The 22,976-nt window shown below is 35.6% G+C and overlaps 1 protein-coding gene across 1 annotated transcript in view; it reads right to left on the bottom strand.

Moving 5' to 3' along the window:
* Window positions 1–1,273: 1,273 nt before the first annotated feature.
* IL15 (interleukin 15) overlaps window positions 1,274–22,976 on the bottom strand; it is a 33,196-nt gene continuing 11,493 nt past the window's right edge. The window contains exons 3-7 of the mRNA XM_051617091.1: window positions 6,369–6,478; window positions 5,049–5,130; window positions 4,522–4,563; window positions 2,199–2,342; window positions 1,274–1,628 (exon numbers count right to left, since the gene is read on the bottom strand). Of these exons, the coding sequence (XP_051473051.1) occupies window positions 1,515–1,628; window positions 2,199–2,342; window positions 4,522–4,563; window positions 5,049–5,130; window positions 6,369–6,394 (408 nt within the window). The 5' untranslated portion in view covers window positions 6,395–6,478 and the 3' untranslated portion in view covers window positions 1,274–1,514. The remainder of the gene's footprint in view (window positions 1,629–2,198; window positions 2,343–4,521; window positions 4,564–5,048; window positions 5,131–6,368; window positions 6,479–22,976) is intronic.

Here is a 22,976-nt window from a genome sequence, read left to right as displayed (position 1 = left end):
GAATGTGCTTATGAATTTACCAATCAGTTCATCTATAAGTCACCTGGAAGATGACATTCACTGTGCTCATATTTCTTTTCTTTTTATTGCAGTTTACTGGAGATTCAGCTTCTCAGGGTGCTGAAGATTGACTGCTGGGAGTAACTGAACAATAGGGGAGTACCAGGCAGTGTACTTGTTGCCATAATGAGACTGAGACTTCTTTCCTGGTAAGTGGACAGCTGAATGACTCAGCCATTTATCAAATGAAGATGGAGAAATGGAGGTGCCTGGAGGAAAGAATTACTTATTATGGATAGCTGTTGCTATGACATGGTTATGAATCATGAAGAAAGCAGTTTCTTAAAAAGAGCTGAAAGAAAACTATGCAAGATTTCTGAGCTACCAGGGGAAAGCTGACTGCATTGAGTCTTAGAAGTACAGTTATCATGATGTCCATGAACTGGTCAAAAAAATTTCCTGCTTCAAAGTTCTTAGCCCAAAAGGAGACCAAAGTTACAAAATCTACTACACAGAAGGTTTCTACCACATAGAACTATGGGTCACCTGCTCTATTCAGAGAAAGAAATTTACTCGGCCTTCTTTTAGTTGAAATTTAGATTGAAAACTTCGGAACAGTAGTAATTACCTTAATAACTAAGGTAGTGCCTGTGTGAGAGGTAACAAATGAAGTAACAAAGCATGTTCTGTCATTGGACAGTGGAACCAAGCATGAGCATTATCTTCAGCTGAGAAGACTGGAGATAATTTTTAATACCATTGTACAAAAGAGAAAAAAGGGCAAAGAATCTTTAAATAAGTATTCTGAGTTTTTGCTTTGAATTCTTAGGCAAAACAAGTAATTGCTTTAATGTGAAAACAATAGTATAAATAAACATATTAAGAGATAACAAATAGACCTTTAAAACAAGCAAGGCCTCAGCTGGTGTTTTGGCACTATTTCATTGAAGGAATGTTAATGTATGAAAAAAAACAAGTCAAACTGACAGACGTGACTAATGACAGAAGTGAGACATGAGCAGGGATCTTCCAGGAGCGTATATGGTAGAGGGATAGATTTCAGATAGCAAATCTAGCTTTAGCCAAATGCTTTAACAGGGTATAAAAATTTTAAATTATTAATAATAAGAGCTTTTCTCTGAAACAAAAATCAGATAGCCCTGAAGTTTGTGAGGAGGTTCCAACTGCAGATATCCTGAGGTCTTCATAGATAATTTTGTTTAAAGCTTGGTAATTTAGGCAGGATTGCTTTTCCAGTGGACTTTAAAAAATTCAAAGTCAAGAAGAAGCTTTAAACCTTTTCAATTTCTTTATTTTATGTTTCATAAGCAGTATCAGTTGTATTTATTAGGTTTCGAATACTTTCTTAATTACATGGATTTTTGTATTCTTTGTATGTTATGCTATCTAAGTAGGATTTAAAATTATTTTATTTCCAGTTTATTGTTGGTGATAATCTAATTTTTCTGAGCTTGTTTATGGAAGAGTCTTGGTTCCCAGCATGAGTCTTTCGGTCAGTGCTTGCATTCCTTCTGTATAACCTTTTCAAAACTCTGTATAAATTCTGTAAAATTTTTTTCTTCATACTCTTCACATTCTTTGCATTTTGCTGATGTTGTGGAATTCAACTGGAAAAACAAAATTAATAGTAAAGCAGGATACTGATCTGTTTGTTCTGATAGAGAAGTAACTCTCATTTGTCCTGGTTTTCTGAATAATTCCAGTACAATCAATGGCTACACAAAGCATCACTGGAGGCTTGCATGGTACCTATGGTCTGTGCAGCTCCTGGATTGCTTTCTAAGACCAGCTTTCAAAGATACAGCACTTCAGGGAGAGATGCAAGTATCCTTTGAAAATTAGGATAGTTTTCTGTATGTATGTGAGCATATCTGACTTTTGATACTGAAGTTACAAACAGTTATTAATACATACACATTAAGCAGCCTGACATATGTATGTATGCACGGTCCAAAGTATTTGCTTTGATGGAAATCCTGAAAGAGTTTTTCTAAAAACCACTGAATTCTGCTTTTTTATTATGTGTAGCCTTTTCATTGTTACATATACAGATTACTGGATCCCATTTGCTTTAATCTGTACCATCCCACCTCTTATATAACAAAAGAGGTATTTGTGCTTCTGAAGAAGCACTTATTTGCCTTTTTTTTTTTCCACAGACTGTTGGTGTTACCTACCTTGTTATTTTTTAAGCTTGCATTTCCATTTTTCCATATATTCATTACATCCTGTGTTTTACTACATTTTTTTATAAGACATTCTTGAAGAATCACTTCCGTCTCTAAGAAGAAGCATCTCATCACGGGTTCTTGGCATTCTTTCTGGAGGAAAAAAAAAAGAAAAAAAAAAAGAAAGAAAAAAAGAAGAAAAAAAAAAAAAGAGGGAAGTTGTCATAGTTTTACAATTAAAAAGGAATAAGTGAATGTAAGATATAATGTAGCCATGAACTGGGGTACTATTCAAATACTTTAAAATACCTGCGAAAATTGGCTGTAAGAACTAACAACATAAAGGCCAGCCAGTTTGCTAAGATGAGGTGAAACGCAGTGTCTTGGTGAAGAATACAAGAATATAATAAACTATGATAGAAATTTTGAATATAATTTAACATAGTGGAATTAAGTTAGTATTATTCGTAGTAGTTCTAGCACTTTCATTCAGTGATCTGAATTCAGAATAGGTGCAGGAGAAGAGAAAGTATGTATTACCTGTATTTCACAAATTAAACAAGAAGAAGCAGAGGCACAAATTTCTCCATCAAGTCAACAATACAGCAAAGAATAAGTCCCAGGTTGTCTGACTTCCTATCAGGCTGTAACACTTTAAGAAACTCTCCCTGACATTACCAAGCATTAAATCAGCCATCGCAATGGATTAACCTCCCTGGCTCAGATGATTTAAGAAAATATGTGTGTGAATGTGAGCATGCATGTTTTGTGACCTTTCCTCCTGTCATGTACAGGGCTAATGGTACAGACACAGCAGGCTGTGCTTTCTCAGGCTTGCCAGATCCACCAAATACATCAACATTCCTGTATCCTGCATGCACATGGAGACTATTCTGCACTGAGGTAAGCCAGTCATAGAGTCATACAACTATTCAGGTTGGAAAAGTCCCTTGGGATCACCGAGTCCAACCATCATCCCTACTCTTCAAAGTTCTCCCCTAAACCCTAAACCATATCTACCAACACCACATCCAAATGACCCTTAAACACATCCAGGGATGGTGACTCAACCACCTCCCTGGGCAGCCTATTCCAGTGTCTAACCACTCTCTCTGTGAAAAAAATTTTCCTAATGTCCAATCTAATCCTATCCTGCTGCAGCTTGAAACAATTCCCTCTTGTTCTGTCCATCATTTCTAGGAAATATTTCATTACCTTTTTGTGTGCAGGATTCATCCATTGTCTGTGTTTGGCACAGTCCTGTGTGTATGTTTCTATTGTCAGGAAAGCAATATCTCAGAAGCAGGCTACTGCCATAGCAATGATTCCAGCCAATTCCACCAGGGCTATACCAAAGGTGACTGCTATACCTGGGGTATTGGCTGGATTAGTTTTTGTGGTGGGATGCATGTGTCCCGTGGAGTGCAGACTGATCTCCACAGCAACAGATTATGAAAAAAAATATCTTCAGGAATGAATGTATGGAAACTGCATTCAGGATTATAATATTTTACATAGTTTTTCATTATTGTATTTGGAATTATATTGAAAAATTAACATAAATCATCCTTTTCAGGAGAAATTATAATCTGCAACTATTAGAAATATGAATCATAGAATGGTTTCGGTTGGAAAGGACCTTAAATATCATCTAGTTCCAACACCCCTGCATGGGCAGAGACATCTCCCACTTAGAACAGGTTGCTCAAAGCCCCATCCAATATGACCTTGAAAACTTCCAGGGATGAGTCATCCACAACTTCTCTGGGCAACCTGTACCAGTGTCTCACCACCCTCACAGTGAAGAATTTCTTTCAAATGTCTAACCTAAGTCTGCTCTCTTCCAGTGTAAAACTGACTGGTCTTTGAGGATGCCTAGTTGTTTGCTGCTAAGCTCGGGAAAGGCAAAAGCAGAGAAGTGCACAGGTAGATGATGACAGTTACTCTCCATATTCCATTTCTCTGATATTTTATTCCATTATACAGTGCAGAGTGTTAAATAATCATCTTTGGAAGTATTTTCTTTGTCCCTTTTTTCCTCCCTCAAATTACAAATAAATACCAATGTTACTTTAGCAGTGTTTGGTTTGATAAAATAATTTTGGATAATCCCTTTTAATTGATTAATTTTAATAACAGATTATTAAATTCAAATAATCAATACCTTCTTACATCATGATCAGAAGTATTTCAACTTTTCCTTTCCAAGGGAAATTATTTGATTTCTGAAACTTTTCTCAAATGAGACCAAGGCTGCCTCAGGAAAAGGTGATAGTGAAGAAGCGAAGCTATGATGTTAGACAAGTTGTGGTAAAATTTTAAGTGTACTTACATCCTCATCTGTGTTTGCAGTATATAAACTAATATCAATGTCCTAAAAGAAAACAAGATTTAGAATTAATTTACTGACAAATTTAGAGATAATAAAGCTAACTCTGCAAGACATGGATTAGTTCCTAGTTCCAAGTTCCAAGCCAAATCAACCAGGTACTAGCATCCAGCAAGTTAGAGAATCTTAGTCACCCAGTAACCTGCAGGATGGGCTTCACTGTGAGGAAGACACATCAGAATCAAGTCCCACAATACTTTCTCTGAAGGAGCTAACTCCCAAGCTCACTGCCCCTTTCCTTAGGGAAAGTAAGAAAGAAAATATTTAAATACGGAGTCCCCAGTATTCAGTCAACTCCCATTCCCTTTAGCCTTCTATTCCTTTGCTTCCACCCATGGAGCAGCAGTATACAAACACCATCCCTTTTCCTGCTCCCTGTCACTGATACTTCTTAGCTGAGTACAGTACTTAATATTTTATTATGTCCACTCCTGTGATTATATGAAACACTCACTTTTTAATTAACTTACTTTGGATGTCTTGATCTGCTCCAAATCTTTCAAAACTTCTGCCCATTTGCAATGACCTGCTGCCGCCTTTGGTACATAAGCACTAGGGCAGAAGAAAACCAGTGACCATTAGGCTAAACAGTAGGTATACAAAATGTTTATGCTGGAAAAAAAAGAGAGATTATTAAGATACTATAGATAGATATATATTTTTACATGTATATATATATATGGTAAATGTGTGGAGCAAGTATGTTTGACAAATCCTAAAATCATACAGATAAATAAAAACTGTATCTCAGTTACACACTGCATAAACAGTTCATGTGTGGTTTTGAAAAAGCCAGTTTTATAGAACATAATGCAAGAGAAAGGTTCAAGTTGATGGAAAATTCCCACAATTCTCTCAAAACATACAAAAAAAAAAAAATCACAAATTTTGGTCTCTTATACTGAAAATTTCTCCCCTGCTACTATGGAATTTCTACCTTAAGTCCTGTAGAAATAAAACTTGTCATTTTAGATGGTTTGGCTTTTTTCTGTATGTAAGAAGAAAGTTTCCTTCTGCTATGGATAAGATTTTTTTCAAAGTGAGTCACTAAAGAGCGGAAGGAAGATTTCCTTCTCCTTGGAAAATTTCTGGAATGTGAATTGCAGTTTTAATACATCCACACTTGGATCCTTAATTTGGATGCCTTTCAGTACTGCTGTACTATAAATAATACATGGAAATGCAGGGAAAGACAGACCAATTGTCAACAACAAGGAGTTAAACATTTGAGCCTTACTGAAAGGCTCAAAAATTACAAGATTTTTATGAAAGTTAAAAGAGGCATTTTATAACAAGAATCAGAGGACGCTTACCATGATTTTGCCAGGGGGAGAAATAAGAAATTACAGACCTTAGAAAAGAGATTTAAGTGAAGGGGCACAAGGAAAAAAAGTGGGGCAAGTAGGCCCTAGGAGCAGGGCCAGTTTTCTAAGACACGGAAGTGGAGTGAGATTCAAAGAAGGCATCTCATATGCATCATTTAGCATTCATATTTTCAAATGCTCATGTGTGGGGATTTTTTCATTGCAAAGCCATATGACAATTGATGGAGGTCTGTAAATGCAACAACTTGAGGGTTATCAGAGAGATTAGGGCCAATATGCATTCTTGACCAGACTGAGCTGAGCCAAAGATAAAGTACAGGACTGTGGTCTATGAAGCAGTGGAGGACTACACATCCTGGCAGGAGAGGATCCACTCTCTAAAGTGATTGGAAGCAAGTAACAGCTGTAATAGTAAAAATAAATAATTTATATTTACTGTCTAATTGGCATTAACTTTGTAGTTACCATAGGAAGAAGATGATTAGTCTCATCTCATTCTTTAAAAGGCAAAGTAAATGGCTCTTCAACAGAAGATATAGCTGATGTTGCAGACAAATACTATTCAGGTGTGTTTTCTGAAAGACACAACCAAGACAATAGCTTTTCACAATCTAATTTCACAGAATTTTGCTTTAGTACTGACTTAATTAACCAATTTTACAAGACATCCAATCAAGACAAGACTACCTGTTGTGTATAGATTGAAAGACCAACTGATTTGTAGCTTGCAGAAATATACAATCACTTTACAAAACTGTTGGTAGAAAATCAGATGCTGAAGACACTACAAAAATCTGAACTCATCCTGGGCTCCCTATTTATTTATCTGTTCATACTGCAGTCTGCAATTTAATGCAGGGACAATATTAAAGAATTGTTTTGTTTTCCATCCTGAAGATCTTTCCCGTGGCTATATTTTGTCACCCAAATTCTATTAATTACCTACAACTATAATCTTACCTACAATATCATGGTTGCATATATATGAAACTGTATCAAATACTTCAAATGCTGTAGTTATGTGTATAGATCTTAAATAGAATATTTGGATATAGCATATATTTATACTTCTTTATTTACTGTATATACATCTAAAACCGGTAAGTGATACTTTTAAGAATTCTGTCAGAGGACTCCAGCACTGGAGATGAGGAGGAGGTGTGAGCTGTGCACTGACTATCAGCAAACATTTCCCTGTGTATAGCCTGGGAACCTTTGTTCCAAAGTTACAAGCCCTTTGAATTAAGCTGATACAGTTCCTTCATAGAGGAGGTTAATTATCTGCAACTGGGCTTTTGATCTAAGGTTTTATTTCTTACCATATATACAACACTTTTATATTACCTTACTGAAGCAATGTTTCTTTAGCAGTAGCTTGTTTACATATTAACTTGCAAGCGAACATTTAAAAGTGGGCCAGAGAACAAAGTAAAACAAGAGCTAGCACTGTACCATGGTAAAAATATCAAAATGGAAGTCAATCCATACATTGTCAACCTTGCAGCTAACTTACTGAAAGCAACCTTCTTAAAACATCTACTGGCAAACCCAGGAGAGTAATACAAGCATCAAAGGGGAGCTCTGGAAAGTATTTGTTACAAGTATTTGTTACTCTCTCAAACAAAAGAAGTTTTAAATACATTGCAGGTATTTTGTTTCCAAAATCCATAGATACAGTTTAAATAGCAGAGTAACATAATCACTACATAAATTTCCACACTCAATAGTGGAAAGCAGTGTGAGACCCTTTTTTCAGCTGTGTGTGTCTAAAACCTCTTAAATGAGAATTATGTAAATCATAAATAGATAATCTAAATTACAGTGACAGCAGAGCAAGTAATCTCTCATCCATCTTCTGAGCTATTTCAGTATGGAACATGCTGTGTTATTGTTACCCAAAGAATGTCTAAAATCAAGGGACAACCTGTTACTGTTTCCACAACAAATGGAAATTGAAAATATGTGAGTATTAAAACCAAAATATGAAGTATATATAAATAATACTTTTTTAAAAAAATATGCAACAGTGTGATGGAGAAGAAACATTAACTGCTTGGCTCTGGTCAGAAGAACCTAAATCATTGTAATATGACAGAAAGGCTGTAACCTTTCCACAGTTACTATTGTTTGATCTGAAATTCTTCATTATCTTGGTTTTGAGGGGCTTTAACTCTGCATACTAACTGTTTTGATTTTATTTGGCAATCCTTAAAAATATTCCATTTTGGTTTTTGGCTGGGGAAAAAAAAAAATAATTGAAGTTCAAAAGTAGTGCTATGGGGAAACTCAACGTGCATTCAAAAAAAATTAAAATCTGATATCTTGGACATAGCTAAAGAAAACATGTTTTAATCCCATGATTAATTTAAAAATATTTAAAATGTATTAGAAACATTTTGCAATAGATAAACAGTTTTATCATTGTATGAGCCAGTTTTTATCTAACAAGATGAGATGGCTACAAAGGAAAACATGAAAGAGTTGTGTTAGATCCATAAGCACTTACCAGCTTTTTGTTTCATAATTAGTGTTATGGGGCCTTTAAAAAGCTGCTTTGAGAGTGAGTTCCGGTCCAAATGTGTTGTCAAATTTAAGCCATAGAACAAAATATTCAAGGTAAGGAAAATAATACATTATAATACCTAATGAATAATGAACTAGCATGATCATTAGTTTGTCATTTGTTTCCTTTCTTAAATAATTGTGATGACAATGGAATGCAATATTCTTAATGGTTAATATAGTTGCCTTGATTTTTGGTTTTTTTAGATGTGGTAGGTAACTATTTTATTGTCTTGTTTTTAGAAGTAATAAAGAACTTGTACTGATTGTAAAATATATAAAGAATATACTACACACATACTCTAAAGGGTACTCCATTTGTTTCTAAAGAAAGAGGTTCTTTATGTCCAGTAGATCACCTAGCACTTCTCTTTCAACAATTCAGGGCCATTTTCTACTTGAATTTCTTAATTATTTAACCCAAACTATTATTCAGCAACATCGAGAATGTTAACTCCCTTTACATGCTTGGAAAAATTATTCACCTGTCTTGAACACACAGTGTTGTAATGTAAACATTTTTTTAGCTAGTGTCAGTTTTTCATTTCATACTCTGTTTAATCATTAAACAATTCCTCTATGTCTTCTATGTCTTCATTACATCTCTAGTATTTACCCTTGTTTTATGGAATCTTGAACTTTGGACAAGGGAGTAGCTCATATTTAAATACATGCATATTTTTATCTGTAGCTTGAGTCCTGATAACCTGCAACTCTATGTTAAGGATTCAAGTCTCTGTAAGTGAATATATGTTATTCAAAAATGTAATTGAGAGTTATGATATACACAATAATCTGTTTGGAAAATGAATGCTGCTTTTTTATAATGAAGCTAAAATGAAGCACTTCAAGAGTGGTTACCACTGGGTAAATCTAAGCCACAGGAGTAGCATTTTCTCTTTAAAGAAGCAAACATATAAGCAACTCACAAAACTTTTCTTTAACAAGGCAGGAACAGTTGCTGCTTTTGACTGTCACAGAAACTACAATCTAAGTTAATCAAAAGAAAATATTCATAGGTCTTTGCAATATTTGCATTACATATGAAGGAAAGTAGAAATCTAAAATCACATCTTTGCCTACATAAAATGTATCTAAATTTCTTTATTAAAGATTTACATATACATTTCTCAGGGAATCTGTGAGTTGGTATTCATAACTAAGAAAGTTTATTTCCTGTGAAGTTGGTGTTATCTATGAAGGTCCAGTATTTTTTATTGCTTATTTTGAACAGTGTTAGGGGTTTTTTAAGAGTATTTATGTCCTGAAACTACAAGTCCTTGAGCACCTTTTCTTTATATGTGCATACACTTGCAATACTGTTCTTCAGTCTAAAAAAAGCTCTTTCCTTCATTGTAATCCTTTTTTGATAAGCAAGTTGACACAGTTTTTTCTCAGCCTCCATTATGCTTGACTATTGTACTAGGTCTGGTGTAGACAGAGTTTCTTTATAGTAGCTGTCATAGTGTTATGTTTTATACTTGTGACCAAAACAGTTTCAATAACTCACCAGTGTTTTAACTGTTGCTGAATAATGTTTGCAAGGCCTTCTCTTTTTCTCACTCTGCTCTCCAAACACCTCCAGCTACTGGGGTGAGAGGCATCATGGCTGGGACAGCTGACCCAAACTGAGCAAAGAGATGCATCATACCCTGTAACATCATACTCAGCATTAAAGGGAGGGAAGGAGTTTTTCAAAGGTAACTATTGCTCCAAGACTGCCTGGGCACTGCTTTGCTGTTGGGAGGTAGTGGGTGATTGCTTTTGCATTACTTGTGGCTTTTTTTTTTCATATTTTTTTTCTCTACTTATTTAATTATCTTTGTCTCAGTCCCTGAGTTTTTCTCACTTTTACCCTTCCAGTTATCTGTCCTGTCGGGCTAGGGTGGGGAGTGAGCAAGAGACTCGGAGGCAGCTTAGCTGCCAGCCAGGGCCAACCCACTACAACTATACGATGCAATTTCTTGAAGACACTTACTTCTGTTTCTGTGATCTTCCTAGCAATCCTCATATGCTTCATTGTTCTTGAGAAGAAATGACCAGAAACATACATTATACTGAGATGTCATGAAGGATTTAGAAACCTGCGCTTCCACTGGGAAATAGGGAACTGGCTAGTGCCGGAGTTTCCTTAATGACTGTATCACACTGGTGATTCATACTTCAATAATATGTTCCCCTGCCAGAACTTTGTGTCCAGCTTTTTCAGAATCCTGGAATGTCTGAAGAATTTTTCACTATTTGCAAAAAGCTGTCCCCCACCCTCAAAAATAACCCGAACAAAAACCCCCCAAAAAACCAACCACCAAAAAAAACCCAAGTCTGACCTGCTTAATTTTTGAGTCATCTTATTTTTTTCCCTAACACAGAGGTCTTATCTTGACCAGTCCTTTCTCCCTTTCCCTCTGGGCTTCCTGGCTAGTCTCAATGGTACTGACAGACATCATTAGTCCTTCCATTCCTTACTCCAGTAAGCAAATCATCTGCCTTAGACTGATTTCTCTTCTAACAACCTGTATTCTATTTTTGTTCATCCTTGGCCTCTCTTTTTTGTATGTATGATATGTTGCTCTTCTCTTATTTGTCGCCACACAATGTTTTGTTTCTGCTCCTTTCTCATCTTCATTCTCTGGTGTAATTAACCTCTTCTTGCACATTATTTATCCTGTTTTATTGAGTCGCTACTTCTGCTCTGTTCTACAGGTATGTGTTCTCAACATTTTCCCTTAGACATCTTGTGCAACAAAAGCCTGTAAATCTTCTCTGTTACTGCTGCAAATTTCTCTCTAAAATTGTACCATCACTTCCACCTTTTTCTAGTCCTTGGATGTTTTATTGAGCAACATCTCAGGCATAAAGTGTTTTTTTTCAGATCCATATTCAAGTACAGTCTACATGAGCTCTGCACCTATTCATTTGCATTGTTTCTGCAATTCTTCTCCCTCAGTGTCTTCTTTGCCTCAATAATTATAGCCTCCTTTAGAGAACTCGGCCTCTTTCCCCAGCAAAATCTTCTCCTGTGCAATTAATTGCTCTGTCCTCTTGTGCTAGGGCAATCCCTTTCAAGGGGACAAAGTGCCAAGTAGCTGCACAACTAGAGTGCTTCATCTATTAAAGTTGTGTATTGTGCATAATTTAGCTCATTCTCTGTGCTCAGAGGCACAGAGAGAATTTTTAATGTCAGAATCTATAAGATTAGAAAGAAAAACAGATGTTTTCCCCATTTGTATCCTAGTCTCATAAAAAATAAGCCTTTTTTTTTTTTCAGGATAAAAGTCATGGAGAGTAAAGATTTAATAAACTAATAGAAGTTACTAAAGAGGGAATGGAGCTCATAAAAAAGCAATACTTGTGAACTAGATAGATGTTTCAGTATTGAGCCCATAAATAAGTAATTTTGAAATCAAATTTTCATGGATTATGAGTAAGTTTTAGAGGAAAGACATTTTCTTAGTGCTTTGTTATAGAGTAAATGGTGGAAAATACTGCAGGTCAAAAGCACAGACTCACCAAAGTATCTTTCATTTCTAAGTTCCTCTAGACAGTTTAAAGGAAAAAAAAACAAAAACAAAGGGAAACAAGCAAACAGAAAAAAAAAAACACAAAACCCCTGAATATGAAATAGTGTCATAATGTATGTCTTCTGATGGGATGGAATTCAGAGATAAAAAACAGAGAACCACATTAATGTACTCAGAGAAAACAAGAAACTCTGTAGCAGGTGGTGCATTTTTGCAGCTGCCATTTTAAAACTGGGCATTCTTTAAATATTATTACTATTTGATTACTTACCTTTCACCCTCATCCCCCCAACAACTATAGCTTTCCTTTTTTATTTTTTTATAGTGTCAACTCTGCTGTGCAGAGTGCTTATTTTGTTTGTGTGAGTAGTGTTGACCTTCAAAAGAGTATTCTCAGTAATCAGCATGGCTTGAAACTCTTTCGGTTTAATCACTTATGCATTTATGTGTTCTTGGTTTGCTTAAATACTTGTTGATTTGCTTTTGACAGTCATCCAGTAAGACTTTCTTCTCCTTCATGCTCTTGCTAACTGGTACTTATGCCAGAATATAAAGTTTGCAATGATTCTTTGAAAATTTTTCCAAAAGGCCAGAGAGTCATTGCTATTCCACTCAATAATTTAAACATTAGAATCCAAAATGTAAGAAGTTAAATATTTCCTTTGACCTTTTTTTTTAAAAAACATGCCTAAGGCCTGGGGCTTATGCCATTGCTTTATGAAGATGTGTCTTATACTTGACTCTAGGACTGAAAGGGAGCTTTTCCTTGGTGCAAAAAAGAAAAAAGTATATCTTTCCAAAGAACCCTATAATTGCAGCAGCAGTGAAACCTAACAGAAGTGTTGCCATATTTAGGGATAAATATTACTAGTAGAATGTAAATATGAATATTATAAATTAATATTTTTAGTCTTTCCTTTTAGTCTGTCTGCTTTCACAAATTTGTCAGTCACTCTCAGAACAGTGCATACTCCATGACCACAGCCCTCATCCATTAATAGCTCTTCTTGAAATAGGAGTGCCAGGTCCTTATTTACATGATTGAGGGACCAGGACATCAAACATGTTGCTTACTGCATAGGTTAGACTTGCCCCTTGCCTGTCAATTCAGCATCTTTTTCATTAAGCATTTAAGCATTTTTTTTACCAGCTGGCAAAAAACAGCTGGAAAAGAAAGCCAATATATGCTGCTTTCTATTTACATCCTTCCATGTAGTGCCAGACTTTTCAGGTTATCAACCACTTATTAAATTATGCAAGATCAGCTTCATGTCGTCCTGATGCAAACGTATATGTCTTGTTTTGGGAAATCTGAGTTTCAGATTTCAGAGGGAACTAACACCAGATGCCATGATGAAAGGTCCCTGAAAGAGATAATAGGGTGTTCACATAAAATCCTCTAGCTGTAAACACATACAATCCCATAGCCATCAACCACTGACCAAGTCTGAGACTAGGAGTGGATCCAGCTGCACCAAGATTCCTCTCTGAGGAGTTTAGAAAGCAAGGGGATCCTCTCTGAACTCCATGACTTGACAGCAGGGTCTCCCTTACCTTTTTGCATCTCCAGTAAAAAAATACTTCATAGGACTGTTATAAGGAGTTGTATATAAAATACTAGGTAATACTGCAAAGCATAAATAAATCCCTGGGTGCCTTCATGTTATGGTCTCCCTTACCTTTTTGCATCTCCAGTCCCTGTGTAAATCATTCTAAATCTGAATCTGATTTTCCTGCTGTATGTTTCCTCCCTGTAGTAAGTAACAGAATGAACCTTGCCATCAAACTCTGTTCAGACACAGTGTTATCTAAACACTCATCATAATTAGTGAAAAGGCCTTACTGAATATACTCTTCTGGTTTAGTAAGCAGTTGAATCACAGGAGACTCAAAATGTAAAGGACATGAATAAAACACTAAAAACAGAACTAGAACTCATAAGCCCTGGTTTGTTTAACAAAATGTGTCCTAGCTTGTATATACCCCTGTAAATATTAGTAATTTTTTCCTGCCACAGCAACAAATATCCAGGGATTGAAAATACAATTAGGAATAAATTTTTTGTGCTTTTTGGAGTAGGATGTTAACATCTAAAACAGTGCCAAACACAGAAAGTTAAACAGTAAAAAATGTAAGGGATGTCATACTGACATATAAAAGTTAGGCATCATTAGACCATAAAATAGTTATCACATGAGCAAGTGCTTGACAAATAATGTCTCAGTCTCAAAAAAATACTCAGCTCAGAGACTTTGAATGGTATCATATGCTAATAGAGGTCTGTAACACACTCGTAACAGATAGAAGACTAGAACTAGCAAATGGAGTTCAGAGCTTTTTAAAAAATAATAAAAAATAAAAAAGGAAAAATATAATTTATGAGCTCTTCTTACAGCTACACTTTCACTGGAATTTACTGTATCCTGAAGTAACCAGGCAGGACATAGTCTGAAATACTCTACTTTTTCTTGTGTTTTTATTCTTCTTTGAAGAGCAGAAAGTAATCCTAACGTGTGCCAATTGTCATAGCTTTACTGAAACCAATGAAGTCATTTCCATTTCCAGAGTTGTTGAGAATTTGACCAAAAGGTTAATCTGAGAGAAACAGATTTAATCAACAGTCAACAAAGTAACTCTATTGTAGACTTGTTTCATATTTCTGCATAGAAAAGGCAAACAAGTTTGGAAAGCAGATTATTTTTCCTTAATATTAACTCCAACTCATGTATAAATAACAATGCAGTAAGAATTACAGCCACTGATCAACCATTCTTAGTTTCTTGCCTTAGGATATAGGAAAATTGATTATTGGAATGTAGTGTGTGCTAGAGAAGCCTCCCCATTTCATGTACAACTTGAATGTATTTTTGTGGAATGTAACAAATTATGAGATTGCACAGCGAGCCCTGTTTTCTATATGTATGCAATTTATCAGTGCAATACAGTAGTTGTCATTATTCCAGGTTTCTTCAATTTGTATGGGTGATGGTTTTCCTTCATTTCTTGGGAGCCAAATGCAGAATGTACAGAGGAATGGAAGAGGTTGTGTGTGTACAAACTCAGAGAGCTGAAGCAGTGCTAAATTTTATTAAATTGATTTCTGTGTTGTAGCTCTTAAAAAAGAATAACAGTAGTTCATACTTCTTAACAATGCAGCACAGCACTCATCCAGAAAACTTAAAAAATTTCTTTCAGGCAAGGTAAGATGAGTCTAATAGCAAGTACATTCATCGTAAAAGTGTTTTTTAAAAGACTGAATAAAGTACTTCATAGGACTGCTATAAGCAGTTGTATATAAAATACTAGGTAATACTGCAAAGCATAAATAAATCCCTGGGTGCCTTTACGTTATAAAGCAGTGTGGAACAATATTATTGAAAAGGAGTAAACTCTTGGATGAAATTATAGGTCTGGGATTGCTTACTTCATTGATTTAACATAGAAGATGGTAAGGCAAAAGCAAATCACTTTGTTGACAGTATTTAAGTGATAGTAAATGTTTCAAATAAGCTCTTAGAAGATGCAAAATAAACTGTAAGATATTAAATACACAATGTAAGTTTAACCAATGGCCACATTGCAAAAAGTCAATCAATTGTATTAAATTAGTATTTCTGTATATAAATGTTACTTACAGAATAATGATAAGTCTTGCTAAGTAAAAGAATAATCTTGGGAAATAATGTAGCCTGCCAGAAAAATTACTACTTCTTAAAAATTGGAAAGTGCACATCCTCAGATCAATATCAATCAATAAAAAAACAAACAAGCAAACAAAATTCAACTCATTAAAAAAAAAAAATTAAAAAAACAACAACGAAAAAAAAAAACTGCTTTCAGCAGCTCCCACTGAAATAAATTCCTGATTCAGCTTTAGGTAACTTGTTTAGTACATGAGCCACATCTGCTTTGTAGGAAAGAATAAGAGAAGGATAAAGTAAAGATAATACTTCCCCATAGTCTTTTTTCAACCAAGTTTTTTGATCACTTTTGACGGGTAAAGCTAGAAATTAGTTCTATGTTATTCTAAGCTAGGGCTGCTAAGGTGTTTGATCTGCCTCACAATCATAGTCTCTTAAAAAAAATTTTTAAAATGAGAAAAGATATTACTAATGGTGTGTCATACTGTTTGCCTGAGCAATGCTCAGTTTGCTGGAGGCAATAGAGCCCTGCTGTCTCATAAGGCTTTTCTTTGCTCTCCCACAAAGGCTGCTTACTGCTCACTTGCTACCAAAGGAAGGTGTCTATTTTTCCTGAATGGAAGCACAACATTGCAAACTAATTTATTGTGTTGCCTTTTGTAACAGTTTGCCTGTGAACAGCTAACAATTTTTATTTCTGGCAGATATTCAGCCAAATGCCATGTAAGGTCCACATGGCTGGTGAAGTGAGAATCAAATTTAGAAGTCTCCAAATATATGGCCATTCACATACAGCCTGACACCATCTGGTCTTAAAGCCAAAACAGGCATCATGCATACTGCATATGAGACATGCTGCAGAATGCAACTGAAATGAAAACTATAAGGAAACTTCACATGAATTATCCTAGATGAGTCCCAAGCTGCCACCTGGCTTCTGAAACTTGAAGTCCTTATGGCTTAGCTTTCTACTGAAGTCTTCTGGTTGCATTCCCTATGACTCATGCTATTAAGAATAAATCTCTGGGCATTTCAGTGTGGGAACTCAAGAGGCCAAGGAACCGGCTGACTCTGTCTACATAAGCATTGTTCTTTGGGTTTTTTTAAAACTTAACTGATAGCATTGGGAGACTATTCCGACATGGGAACAAAACCAGAACAAAATAAGGTTTTGTTGACCTATCTCAGGTCAGAATGAGCACACCGGCACACTCTTGCTACTTTCAAAGATTACCGCAGCTCCCAAACAAAAAGCAAAGTTGTCATCAATGCATTTTTTTCCAAGGATCAAGATGGCACAATAGGCTCTTTCACCAATGTTCCTTGTGCCCTTTCTGTAAGACATGCAAACTGGATGTTCAGCATAGCAATGAGTATGGCTAAAAGGTGCACACTCAAGAGTTTACACTTTTATTCCCTAAAATATATCCTATTTTGAGAATGCTCCTTTTTTTCTTTCATATCGAAATAATTTAGCTACTCATATTCAACTCATGCAAGACAAGATTCAAATATTCTTTAAGCATGTTCCTTCCATTCCTACTTATTTAGAATGGAGACTGACAAAAGTCGTAAACAAAATATAAAACAAATTGGAAAGCAAAAAAAGGTGTAACTCACAGTCTGCTAGGATAAAAGCACTGTAACAGTTAAGAATCTGAGTGTATAACATAAAATGGCTAAAGACACATCATGGTTGTTTTGTTTTGGAGGTTTTTTTCTGGTCAAAAATACAAAGTAGTAACTTTAAAGTAAAGGTTTCTTCCATTTGGAAAAAAAAAATAGTGGTTATGTGAACTAAAGAAAATTACACTTTAATTTGAAAATATTTGAAGTATAAAAATAAAATTAAGATACATAATTTAAATTAAGGGGATTTTGTTTACTGATATTTAAGTCAGGACAAAACAGGTGTCTTCTTTTGCTTTAAGATAAATCAGTCTGTCCCAGTTCTTGAATGCTACTATACTTTTGATATACATGTGAGCACTGAGCTGTTAGAAAAGGTACTGGCAAGATCTTTATGTCCTAGAAAGCACGAAAGATCACTCCTAGCCCTCCATCTTCTTGAATCACCTATTGTTGAAAAGTCATTTATACAAAGTGTAAAACAGAGCTTGAGTTGGCCTTCTCAACTTACATATGTCGGTTCACATTCAACTCTGTATCTTACTCAGAGTGGTAGTCAAATTATCTATTATTTTCTTGTTAAAAAATGTCACATGTGCCCAGCATATAAATAAGCATTATTGTCAAATCATTCATTTTTAGCTGGATGAAAACTACTGGAAAACTACTTTGTCCTCACTGTGACCCAGGTATCTTGAAATCGCACACAGTTTAAAATGAGACCTGAAATATTAATATCATTTAAATTATGCAAAATAATCTACAGGCATCTATAAAATCTTTTGAATCCAAGAGATATTTTCAGTTATATCATGGCAGGAGATGGGTGGGGGTTTTGTCCTTCAAGAAGAAGTAGAACATGAGAAAAGTTTCACAGAGGTTCCGTTGGGAAAAGAAGTCTCATAAATACTTGAAGAGTGAGTGAATCAGTAATTTACGTGCTTTAGACACTTCTGTTATATCACCATATATTTTTTATATGTTCAGGTACTCTTAGATAACCCCTTACCAAGATTACAAATGTTAGTGGCATTCGGGGGTTCGAATGCAATGCACAAATCATGTGGTTTTCAGTATGGGATAATAGAAGAGAGAAGAGTAGGAAAATCAGTAATGCTGCCTGGGTTATATATCCCCTGGGCATCCAGCTGCTGAATATTATTTTCTCAAGGCTCAAAATAATTTTGAATAGAAAAGGAGAGCTACACTTTTTGTTCTTATCAGCTACAGGGAACAGCAAATGGTAACAGCAGAACAGAATTTGCAGCTGGGTTTGTGCCCACAGGAAATTCATAGCCAATGCATCATTGCTCTTTATTAGGTTTTCCCTAGAGTCTCTCTAGCTCCCAGTTCCTTCCTTTTCCCTGGTAAGGAAATGAAAGCAAACAGATTGATTTTAAACTATGGACTCCTGCAGGTAGAAACGATAGCATAAGCTGAGGAATGTGTATGAAATCAATGCCCGTTTTACTACAAGAATTCAATAAGGGATGTCCTGGCCTGAGCCAGGATAGGACAAATTTTCTTTCTGGTGATTTTACTTTTATTTTAAGTAGCTGCACTTGCTGAAATAAACAGCATGTTTTTCAGTCACTGTCTGCTTCTAGGACTGGTAATGCTCAGTGTTTATAGTCCTGCTGGAAAATGGTGGGCAGAACCAAGGTCATTGCTTGGTGCTGAAAAATATCATGCTCTGAAACAAAAGGAAGCAAAGGGGTCACACACCTGTGACCCTCCATTTAGGAGGAGCAGACCAGACAGGTGACACAAATTGACCAAATTAAGTATTCCATCCCATATGCATCATACTCAGTATAAAGCTGAGAGATCACAAGAGTTAAGCTCTCTTTTTTCATGGCTGGCATTCTGGTAGGACTCTATCTGTTCATCTGCCTTTGATCCCAGTGTCTGTGTTCCTGGATCTGTGTGTTCCTGCATCCAGCTCCCATCTGCCACTGGCTCAAGTAGTCAAATCTAACTAACAAGTTTTATAGAGCGATGAAGCTTAATTACGTTTTGTAACTGTTTTAGGTGGGGCAAAAATTTTCTTCGATAGTCATCTTCTGACCTGATACCAGCATACTGTAGATCAGAATCTCATTAGTACATTAATGTTTTTGAAGACTTGGGGGCAAAGAGAACTTGCCTGTTCCTCCAAAACATCTCTGATGTGATGTGGTAGATGTAAATTTTTCTAAATTTCTTTTCTTTTTTTAATTGTCCTACATAAGTCTGCAGGAGCTAAGCAGAAGTGAGCAAAGCCAAGCACAGGAGATCAATATAAATGGGAAAAAATACACTGGGAAGCCTCAGCAGTTTTTGCAAAGCAGTGTTGTTTACTTCATTTGTAATGATCTCCTAATGGTGTGAATTTCACAATTCACAGCATATTCATATTCCTTTTGTTATACAGTTACAGAGAATACTGATTAATGTTCAGTCAGAGAAGAAGCTCAGTTAAAGGATACTAGTTGAGTAATTTCCAAATTGTGGTTGAACTTTCACGAGCACACAAGCAACTGTGTGTCTGATTTTTGTCTTTTTTAAAGTTGCATGGATTTAGGAATTAATTTCAATAATTTTATATGCTACTTAGTTACATGTATATCTGCATGATTACTATTGGCAAAAGATACTAGCTTGGCTAAAAAAAACTGATTATGTTTGCCTTTGAACTAATTTTTTAGGAAAAAAAAAGTGGAGTTATCGCCTGCATTTTTGAAAGTCACAAGTTGTTTTGAGAACTCAGACTTTTTGTTAATGCTAAACTACTTTTGTCTAATGTTAGCAACTGCAAACATCTGCTAAAATGGAACCTGTTTTACTGAACTACAACTTTTGTCTGAACGACATAAACCTAAATGCTAATGTTTTCCAAAAGAGATTACAAAACAGCTCAATAATTCATACAAAATGCAAAAGGGAAGAATATATTATGTCATTGTTATGGCTGGGAAACAGACACAGTAATACTGCTTTACTGGCTTCTGGTCACACATAGAATTTGTGGAGCTTTCAGGAAGTGGACTGAATTCTCCTAAACCCTAGGATGGATTTTAAGGTGAACAACCATTCTGCTCCTAAGAAATTATATTAGTTTCTCCTCTGGGATCTCACAGTGAGATTATTTTTTGGAGGTTGGCTATTAAACAAAACACTTTGCAGTTAAAATCTCAGTTTCTGACACCAAAGCCATGTTTCAATGATCTTAATACACTGCATTGGTTTATTATGCAGTGCTAATGTCACAGACTAGAAGAGGCTTCTGGGCGTCCAACTCCTAGTTCCAAGACAAAACCAAATATTGACTTCCTTTTAAGTAAAAGATACCACTGAATTTAGGTTATGGAAGGTTACTGCTTGAATAAGTTGTCTGCTGACTAAACAAAAATATAGTCCTAAGCTTTTGGGCACTTTGAGGGTTTGGGGGGTTTTGTGTGTTTGGTTTGGGTTTTTGTTGACCTTTTTAAGTCTGGTAGATAACACGACAAACTCAAAACTTGTACAAACCAGAGAATGTACTATTTTCTCCAGCTTCTTTCTTTGCCATTGTTGCATGTATCTCCTGTAATGCCCAGTCCCTGCTGGTCTCACAAAATATAAGGAAGCTAATGTACCGTTTGATGATACAGGATATTGGATTTGAGGCCAACAAACAGCCTTTCCTGTGTGGTAGGTTCATCTGTGACTGTTCTAAGGAGGGGACATTGCATTGAACAGTGAGAAAGAGAGTAATGGAATATCTACAGTGAAAAAAACCTCAAATCCTAGATCTTTTTCTTTGAAAGAAGAGTGGTAGCTGAAAGGGGGAAACATAAACAATTTCTAAATAATTGACTATGACATTAAGAAGAGTACATTCTGCCATCAGGCAAATAAAGGCTGCTTCTTTACAGGAAGAAATTGCTAAAGTCCAAAATGCCATAGCATACCACTCAAATTTTGTTGACAATTTTATTTGCAAATCAACAGCAGCTAAGAAGTTCTGTTAAGGTGATTTGGGATCTTATTTTTTGCATATTATTTGGTCATCTCTCCTTGGAATTGATATCTTGATGCAAAATGAAGTTCACATAATTTATTACAGAGAACTTTAAAATTAGACCTCTAGTAGCACAGAGAGGTGTATCTTGGAAAGACTAAATCTGATGAAATACCCTGCAAAAGTCTAAGACCAGCCTTCAGCATTCTGGATACTGAATAGAAACAAGAGGGCAGGACAATGGGGCAGTTCTTTAACTATGTGGAACATGGTAATGAGGGAAGAAACATCTTTTTGAAACAAAATGAGCATAACTGCAAACTTGAATCTGTAGTCCATTAAATAATGTTGGTTTTGTCTGGACATGTTAATATTTATTTATTTACTCTTAAGTAAAAGTCTGTAGCTATCCAATATCTTTTGGAGGGAACTGGAAGTCAGAGTCATCATCTCACTGTTTTTATACGTGTACAAAGCATGCAAATCAAGGTTCTCTGTCAAAAGGTTTGTTTGAATGTGTGACAGGGAAACATGAAGAAACACTTGAGAATCTGGGGAGAGGAAATTTCTTACCCACATAAGAATTTAGCTAAGACATAAAGGGTTCCAGTTCTGCTTTTGCAAAAAGTATCGTGAGACACAAATCATATGGTGCATTGTGTTATGTTGCAGTAGAAAAGTTGCTTTAATAGCAGTCTGAGCTTTATGAGTTTAGATGGAAATTTTCTGATGGCATAGATGAGAACTAACTGTTAATACCTTCATGGAGAATGTCTTTTTAATATAATAATAATAATAATAATAATAATAATAATAATAATAATAATAATAATAATAATAATAATAATAATAATAGCATTAATTTGAAATAACAGGATTTCGATAGCTCTTTTTTTTAAAATCAGTGGACACAAATGATACTGAGAAGTCTTTCCCTCTCCACTGCAAGATATCTATTGGAAACCACCAAGGAAGTTTGAATTGAAGTCAATCCAACAAAATCCCATGTTCTCTCCAAAAGGACTTTGTGAATCACCTGTCTTGAGCTGAAGTGAAACTTCAAGATTGCATTTGTTTTCTTCAAAAAAGAAGTGTTACTATACTTCCACTTAAAGCTGTTTGTTTTGCAAGTAAGTTACTATGCTGACATTTTCCTCTCTTTCCAACAGCTAAAAAGCTGTGAATAAACTTTTCCTGGAGCAGCTTCATTCAACATTTTTTCTTGGCTCAGGAAACTCTGAGTGAATGTTGGGAAAGAGCTTTCATTCTCAACAAGGCTGTGCTGGGTAGCGATGGGATAGCGAAATGGCTACGTGGCATGGAAATGAAGCTCATTATCATAAAAATCTGCTCAGAGACAATCTAGAAGTTAAAAGAGTTTACCAAGGAGACCATTCCCCATTAGGCTGTAGTTTACTACCAATCACTAGCTCACCAGTTTACTGCAGACAGATCAAACACCAAAGCTGTAAATGAGTCGATGGCATCAGTTAAGTGGATACTGAAATCTTGTCTTACTAAACTTTGCAATGCATGGATGACATGGATTTGCATGATTTGGATTGCCAAGCTACATCAGGACCATTAGGAATCCAGTCTGCAGAAGCTCTTCAGGTCTTGCAGTACATTTGCATAATATTCCAAGGCTCAAGCACTTACTACCAACCACTACCCTGCCCCTGATCAAGTCACTAGACAAAATGGATAGGTGGGAGAATCTCAGAGTTGTATAATGACC

This window comes from Apus apus, chromosome 4 (assembly GCF_020740795.1).
Source record: "Apus apus isolate bApuApu2 chromosome 4, bApuApu2.pri.cur, whole genome shotgun sequence".
Taxonomy (NCBI): Eukaryota; Metazoa; Chordata; class Aves; order Apodiformes; family Apodidae; genus Apus; species Apus apus.
Note: the sequence above shows the minus strand (reverse complement) of the source record. Positions and strands in the feature narration are given on the sequence as shown.